This window comes from Seriola lalandi, unplaced genomic scaffold (assembly GCF_002814215.2).
Source record: "Seriola lalandi dorsalis isolate HSWRI2012SDOR001 ecotype SW California unplaced genomic scaffold, Sedor1 jcf7180002054237, whole genome shotgun sequence".
NCBI classification, from domain to species: Eukaryota; Metazoa; Chordata; class Actinopteri; order Carangiformes; family Carangidae; genus Seriola; species Seriola lalandi.
This window is the reverse complement of record NW_019524790.1, coordinates 99,274-107,817: the sequence shown is the minus strand read 5'-3', so window position 1 is coordinate 107,817 and position 8,544 is coordinate 99,274. Positions and strand designations below refer to the sequence as shown.

General features: G+C 37.9%; 1 protein-coding gene and 2 pseudogenes across 1 annotated transcript; 2 read left to right on the top strand and 1 right to left on the bottom strand.

Moving 5' to 3' along the window:
- Positions 1-556: 556 nt before the first annotated feature.
- Positions 557-1,459, top strand: LOC111653637 (odorant receptor 131-2 pseudogene; annotated as a pseudogene).
- Positions 1,460-3,655: 2,196 nt separating this feature from the next.
- On the top strand, positions 3,656-4,606 carry LOC111653636 (odorant receptor 131-2 pseudogene; annotated as a pseudogene).
- A 1,915-nt stretch (positions 4,607-6,521) lies between these two features.
- LOC147819213 (uncharacterized) lies at positions 6,522-8,444 on the bottom strand. The gene is made up of 5 exons (XM_087173465.1): positions 8,433-8,444; positions 8,151-8,330; positions 7,705-7,860; positions 7,477-7,608; positions 6,522-6,848 (listed from the first exon to the last, which is right to left on the bottom strand). Exons 1-5 carry the CDS (start codon positions 8,442-8,444, stop codon positions 6,522-6,524), a joined length of 807 nt encoding a protein of 268 aa, XP_087029591.1.
- Positions 8,445-8,544: the final 100 nt, after the last annotated feature.

The following is an 8,544-nucleotide window of genomic DNA, read 5'->3' as shown; positions in this document are numbered from 1 at the left end:
TGTTATATGGTTCAATAAACAAAAAAGTGCAAAAGAGTGAGAGTCACAATTTAAGCCCCAGCTGAGGCTGGATACTCTCTTTTCTTCTATTCTTGCATCTCTGTTTGATTGAGATGACTGGATTCTTTAAGTCTTTGCTTTCATGTATGTTGATTATTATAGCATGAAAACTCATTAACAAATCATATCATGTCATTATAGTCTATATGTCCTCCTACTAAACACTGACTCTTCAGCACAGACTCTGGAAGGCCCCAGTACTGACATTATTCAGCAGATATAGTATGGCCAGATGTGACCATCCACATTAAAAACCGATTCCCCCTGACCACCGACCACTGACTAAATTTTGAGCACCACAGCAGTCCCTTCTGCACAACACATTTATTATTTCATGTCAGTCACTCAAACAGCATTCTCACAGTGGCAACACAGTTTTGTGTTCTTCTGCATTCATTTGTTGACCTGAGCTTGTCACTACACAAATGAAAAATCAAAGCTTCCACTTAAATGAGTGTGTAAAACCTTTGTACATTTGGTCACAACAGAGAGCTTTATGGCAGGCAATGACTCTTCAGTGTACAAGATCAATGATAGGGTCATTTTAGTTCAGGTTTTTGTTGCACTTTTTCATTGCATCAACTTTTTGCTGATCACAATTTTCTTTATGAAGGAGTTCTTCTACACAACCATGTGTTACATCTTATTTGCTATCACACTACTGTCTGACAGTCTGTTTTTATTTATGACAGATATCCTGCTAATTTTGAGCTATTTTCACTTCACCATACAAATGTGGCTTTGCCTTATTATTTATATTGTTTTGTCTGTATACACATTTGTCACACCAGTTACTCTGACAGCAATGACCCTGGAGCGCTACGTGGCCATTTGCATGCCCCTGCGCCATGGAGAGCTGTGCTCCACACGCAGCGCTCTGCACTGCATCCTCATTATTCACAGTCTCAGCTCTGTCCCCTGCATTGTTGTTCTCTCCATCTTCTTTGCATCTGCAACCCACAGCTTCTACACCCAGGGCAGAATATGCTCTGTGGAAATCTTCATCTTTCACACCTGGCAGGGTCATCTTAGGTCAACGATAAGTCAATTTTACTTCTTGATTATGTGTATCGCCATTGTGTTCTCTTATGTTAAAATAATGAAAGTGGCCAAAGCTGCATCAGGAGAGGAAAAAAAGTCAACATGGAAAGGGCTCAGAACAGTGGTTCTTCATGCTTTCCAGCTGCTCCTCTGTCTCATCCAGCTGTGGTGCCCATTCATAGAAGCTGCTGTGCTTCAGATTAATTTAATGTTGTTTATTAATGTCAGATACTTTAATTACATTACTTTTATTCTTGCCCCGAGATGTTTGAGTCCTCTCATTTATGGCCTCAGGGATGAAAAGTTTTTTCATGCACTGAAAAGCTGTGCTCTCTGTGGTTTGTACAAGAAACAATGATCAGATTTATTTGGATTGACAAATTAAAAGTCATGATGTTACACTACTAAAACAACATGTGTGATTATATATCACTGAAGGATATCCCATTCCCTGTACATTTGCTAACAATAAATCAAACTCAACAACACAGTCTCCTTCCACAATCATTGTTTATCATGTGTTAAAAGAGTCTTTGCTATACAAAATGTCATGTCATCACACTAACATTTGAAACTAGTTTAAAAATCATTTACTGTCTACAGTGACAACTGTCTTGAAAATAAATGTTCTTTTGCTCCATATTTGTCATGTGTGCTTGTATTATTATAGTGCAGCCTCTGGATCCACGAATCCAATGCTCATTGAGCTGTTTTTTCAAACAATGTCCCCCTGCCATGAAGGTTAAAGACCAGAAAGGGCTACCACAGTTTCTGCCAGGCAGGCACTGCTACACAGCACCACCTTTCCACTGCAGGGATTGCTAGAGCCTTTTAAAGGTCCCATATTTTACACTTTTCCAGTGTTTTCATTGAATCCTTGATATCCATAAGAAGATATATTTGTGGTTTGAAATACCAAAAATCATGTCCATGTATGACAGCAAGAGTGGATTTACAAAATATACTTTGCCTGGGCAGCAGTTACAGCGACAAAGCTGTCAAACAGCTTATCCTGTTTGCGGTGCTCTGACTACAGGCAGTAGATGTCATCTCTTAACTGTCAGTAAGCAAGTTTGGAGTCCACACACACAGCCATCCTAATAGTTAGTTTTCAGTTCAAGTATAACACCAAAAATAAAATAACACAATTGACAAAACAGGAAACTTAAAATAGTAAGATAAGTAAGATGGGTTATTCAACGATTGGTAGAAGAATAGCATTAAAAAGATTAAAACCTGAAAATATCATTGGAGAGGCCGAACAAAACACTAATAAGAGTTCTTAATAGAGGTCAAATAAAAATATAGCAGGTTTCAGGTAAACACTCAGAGGAACCAAATCCTGCAAGGTTGGATGGTGGGTCCAGGTGGCCTGTGCAGGAGGCATAGTGGTGTGTGGTCTTTTGTTACGACATCACAAAGTTATAGAAGTCCTGACAGCTTGTTTAAAGGCAGTTTCTGAGTATATGTTGTGTGCATCTCTGCCTGGATTGAGCACTTTGATACTTTTACAGTATTTATAAAGCACCTAGGCCTCAAATTTGAAAGGGAAATCTCACTCTTTACAATATGGGACCTTTTAAAACAGCCTTTGTTACATAACATTCCTCACTCAGCCTGTCGGTGTACACATGTACACTTTAAACTCTGTCATCGCTCTACTGATGCAACTCCCTCTGCAGTACACACACTGACCTTTGGACAGTGTCTTAAATACAGTTTGCATACCTGTCACACAGCACGATCTATCTATCATTTACATATTTTATTCAATTTTGGTACAATACAGTGGGAGGATAAGTGTAGGTTTAGAAATTTTTGAGTTAAGCTTGTTAGCATTGCCATTATGAGCATATAAGCATTCAGCTCAGATCACAGCTGTGCTGAGTACAGTCTCACAGAGCTGCTGTCATGGCTTTATTACTTGTGTCTTGTTTTTACCACAACAGACCTGAAATGACTCTCAACCCAGTGCTTTCACTCAGCTGCAAACCACGACAGTGTGTATTGTAGTATCTGCAGAGAAAATGAAATTCTGAGATGCCCAAACTTGACTCTCTTGGTGTTTCTTTGTACTCTCTGGTGGTCACATAGGTTAGCTGCAATAACACACCAGTAGAAAATCGACACATGACTCTCCAGTCACAACTCTGTTCAAAAACAAATTGAGTTCACTCTAGAGACTCTCCAGCACTCCAGCACCAATTAGTTACAGTAACAGTTAAAGAGCAGTGACGACCAAGTGTTTGTATAGTATGGCAGATATCAACTCAAGTTTCATTTGGTGGTATTCTTGGATGTTCATGTCACTCCTATAAAGTCCTAATGCACTATCCTGCAGAAGGATGCACAGAGCTCAGGAGGGCGGAATAATGTGCCTCAATGCCACGTTAATGCCGAGAGGATTTTGTAAATGTCTGTACTTGAACCATGTTCTTAATGCTTAAAATTTGCTTGACGTTGGACTTAAATAAGACTGTCATATTACTGTGTGTTGGTATCACAAGCTATGTCATTTGACTTTTGGAAGTAAGTAAAATATTTTATATATCGTATGGCAGATAACAACTCAATGGGTGGTAGTGAGTCCTTGGAGTTCCATTTGAATGACCGGGTCACTATAGTGCAGTTTCTGGTTTTGATTTTCCTTTGCATCAACTTTTTGCTCATTGCAACCTTTTTTTCAAAGGTCTACTTCTACACAACCATGCGTTACATCTTATTTGCTGTTACACTATTGTCTGATAGCTCGATATTAATCATGTCTAATAACCTGCTTATCTTGAGCTACTTTCGTTTCACCATGCAAATTGGCTTGTGTGTCATTATCTACCTTAATTTGGTTCTTTGCACTTTTGTCACACCTGTTACTCTGACAGCAATGACATTGGAGCGCTATGTGGCCATTTGCATGCCCCTGCGCCATGGAGAGCTGTGCTCCACTCGCAGTAGTATAAACTGTATCCTCATCATTCACAGCCTCAGCTCTGTGCCCTGCATTGTTGTTCTCTCCATGTTCTTTGCATCAGCCCCACATAGCTTGTATACCCAATACAGCATATGCTCCATGGGCATGTTTGTGTTTCTCCGATGGCAGAATAATGTTAAATTAGCTGTATATCAGTGCTACTTTTTAATCATGACCCTCACCATCATTTTCTCCTACAGTAAAATAATGAAAGTGGTCAAAGCTGCAACAGGAGAGGATAAAAAGTCAACATGGAAAGGGCTCAGAACAGTGGCTCTTCATGGTTTTCAGCTGCTGCTCTGTCTCATCCAGCTGTGGTGCCCGTTCATAGAAACTGCTGTACTTCAGATTAATTTAAAGTTATTTATTGATGTCAGGTACTTTAATTATATAATGTTTAATCTCACTCCGAGATGTCTGAGTCCTCTCATTTATGGCCTCAGGGATGACCAGTTTTTTCTTGCGCTGAAACGCAATGCCCCTTTTGGATTTCCCTGTGTAAAATGTATGAAAAATGTGCAGATCTCTGTTCTCTGAAAAATTGTCATCATGATCTGTCGCAATTATTTTTCATTACATGCTAACAGTTCATTATATACAATTTTTCTTCATATTTTGTTTCTTGTATTGTGTAGTTATGTTGTCTCTGTTGTTAATTGTGTTTCGAGTGTTTCTAGTTTTGAGATCTTTCTTGAAAGAAAAGATAATCTCAATGAGACTGCCTGATTAGATAAAGATTAAATAAAAAAATTAAAGCGTAAAATGTATTATTCTCCAAAGTACATCATACACTTATTCGTCATTGTACAACATTATGACAAAAAAATAAAAACATGGACAAATGCTGTGTTTGAGGGCAATATGTGATGGCTTTTGATCCAATAAATCAAATTTGGATGACAATTTAAACTACATACAGTATAAACCTGAGTTGTGCAACATGATTTTAATGAACTGAATTTTGACCACTCTGCCACTCTGATGAGGGCCCTTGACTGGCATTGTGGTTTTTAATATTTTTTACACTGTTGTCAGGTTTCTACAGTGGTACATAACTGATGCACATTTTCTTTTCAAATTAATAAGGCTTTGGTACAGTATATGAAATCATAGGAGATCAAATAGATAGTTGTGGCATGCAGGTATCAGTATATACAGTATGATTATACAAATCCATATTAATGGCTCTGTATTAATATTGTGAAAAGACTGAAAAGGTCTGACAAAAGCGTAGGGTCTAGGATCAGCAGATACTTATCAATCAGACAAACCTCCCAAATCTCATGTCTGATGAGATAGCACCACACTGATAAAAATATCCTGCCTGATCTACTTAAAAAAATTAAGGCAACTTTTTGCATCAGATTATTACGTAGATCAAGCAAAGCCAGTCTTTGTATAAACAACTTAATTTTTTGAACATAAATAATGTATTTGCAAGTAAAGTCTACTTAATTTTAGCAATTTTCCTGGCGTATTTTCAAGTGTTTTATCTACTTCATTTCTAGAGTTACAAATATGCATTTTTAATTGAAACTTACTTAATTTTTTTTTATTTGATATTTCTTACTTGAAGTGGGATCTACATAGTTTTTCAAAATGTGCTAGTGTCATTTTAAAGTTACATTTACTCACATTTTCTAGTAAGCAATTCAAATAATTGGTTATTTTATTAGAAGGGTACACTCAGCAAATTACGTAGCACTCCATGGATTACACAAAGATATGTTGTGTACAAGTCAAAAGTTTGTCATGAGGATGGTACTAGAGAAAGGTCATAAGGTCACCACAACCAAGAGGAATCTTCCTTTGAAAAGCATTAATGTACTACTGAAAACTGACATATTGGTCTTGAGATAAACTAACAAAATTGACATGGTTCACAGTGTAGAAAATATGAATGTACGCATAGAAGGCCATAAAGTCACTAAAATTTAATGGATTTATTGACTAAACATCCATTCAACAATCCATTCACTACAACCATTAATATGCTGCCATGTAGCTGAAGTGTTGAACACACGAGTAAATTGACAAGGCCATCCCCTAGACCCTGTCTACCAACTGAGCAACAGTATGTACTCTGAACAACACCCACGAGTCAATCATCAGGTATACATATTTAACTTGCATTTCAAAAGATTCTGAAATGCAGTTCAACCAATGTACAACTTGAAGTAAGGTCTTATTTTGAATTATGAATACAATACATCCACATTGTATAGGATTTTCTCCATGAGTCATGTGTTTCTCACTCCTGAACAGTTACACTCCTTAAAATGCTCTTAAAAATAGATCAGTGTAACCTGAAAAAGTGCACTTTGAGACTTTGAGAACCTGAGAAAGTGCATTGGGAGAACCTGAGACACTGCAGTGTAAACACCACAACTGTAAATCTTGACAGGAGGGGGTTCACTAAAACCCTCTGCCTTCAACCAAGTCTGTATGGCTTTTAGGAATGTAATCTGACCTTCAGATCATGAACCTTGGAGGAAATCTTGTTGTTCACATCCTCCAGCTCTAGGAAGATCTTCTGAAAAACCTCAAAGGTGTATTTCAGTTTCTTAGGGTAGCTTAGTTCCATGGAATAGATAAGACCCATCAGGTAAGTACAAGCATGTGCCACATCAGGGATACCAAAAAGGACCTCTGCTCCCTCGATGGCTATTCCAGCTTGCTTGTTGAGACCGTCATCCCTGGCTTTGCTGACCATAAAGATGTTGAGGACAAATGTAGTAAGGGCCTCTTGGATGGCTGTGGCATCATCATCATCAAAAACCTGCAAAATACAGCAGAGAAAATAAAACCAACCTCTAAGGTAGTAATTGGAAGGATGCATAGGGCTAACTTTGCTCTACCTCGATACAGAAGATGAGATTGATATTTTGTGGTTTTTCTTTAGTATTGCAGCATTGGTTAAGAGGTAAGTATTGTATATTTGGGACAGTGAACGGGCAATAGTATGTTAAAAACTTGATAATTCTATAAACTTATTATTATGACAATTTAGATGAGAAAGCAAGTTGCAACTTTTATGGTGAAACTTTATTTAATTTCTCTTTAGAGGTTTAAGTATCACAGGTACGTATCAAGGGAGTTGGGTTTATCTATAGGTATTTTGCCCACAGGTTAGTGAATATAGGCAGAATCTAAAATATATATAACCAATCCTGTTTTGTGAATACATACATTTAAAAATTGTGCTTATTATGCTTATTTGCAGCTGTTATATAGTACATGCTACTATATTTTATATATTAATTTTCCCAAAATTATAATTGCTTATCTGCTAACCTGTATGCCTTTTAATAATTTGATAATACTTGAGCAGAAATGTGTATACATGATAGCATTCAGCAATCAGCCTAGCTTGTACAATATTGTATACACAGTATATATATATATACACAATATACACAGACAGGGCAAAGGTATATTTTCTTTACCTGGTAGTCTTTGATTAACTCCTCCGTCTTCTCACCAAGGTAGAGAATGAGGCCTCTGATTACAACTTTTCTTCTGAACTCAATTCTGTGGTCCTACAAAAGTATAAAATAGGTCATTATGTTAAGTACAGAGAGTACAGTGCAATTTTGATACATAAAACTAACTTCTACACTGTTGTAAGTACATACCTCATTTAACATGTCAAGGGACTCATCAAGTTTCTTCCCAGTGGGCTCCCCCTTCCTCCTGTACAGGCACAACAGTTTGGGCGTATATTGGTCCAACTTCCCCAGGAATGTGGACTGTAATGGCTTCAGTGTGATCCTACGGAATTCCTCCTCGATCTGTGAGAAAGACCAAGAGTGAGATGAAGAAACATCACATGATACAGAAAGGAAACAATCAGAAAGAGACAGGGCAAGAGAAAAATACACAGAGTATTCAGCTTGAACTGAATCGTGAGTGCACTAACAATGGAGTCCTTGCTATTACACAGGTAATCAGACAGAAAACATAATCAGGAAACATTTTCCCCCTCACAGCTTCATCAGGTAAGAATACTTCTCATTTTCTCGAACAGGTGATCAGGTAAGTATATTTTTAACTTTATTCTCACAACATAAGATAAACATACCTGGGAAAGCTCAAACAGGGCAGGCCATCGAGCTTTGAGGTCAATCACAGGTGATTTCTTGAGGATTACATCATTTCGACGCAGTGTGAAAGTTTTGGCCATTTTCTCATTGATGAGCTTGTTGTTATCTCTCTTCCTGTACTCATACAGAAGCTCCACTCTCTCCTGTTCAAGGAGCAGCTGATTTTCTCTTCAGACAGTTAACATTTAGCTCCAGTAGTCCAAGGTGTCTCACCTTTGCTTTGTAATTGCCCAACTTGTACTTCAGGCTGTTGTGCCGACTATATAAACCATTGAAGGACACTGGGTCCCTCAAACACGGATGCTTCGTGACCAGGGCCTCAGCGACCTGCTCCCTTCGGGCTTGTGAAGGATAGGCAGTGTAGACAAAGAT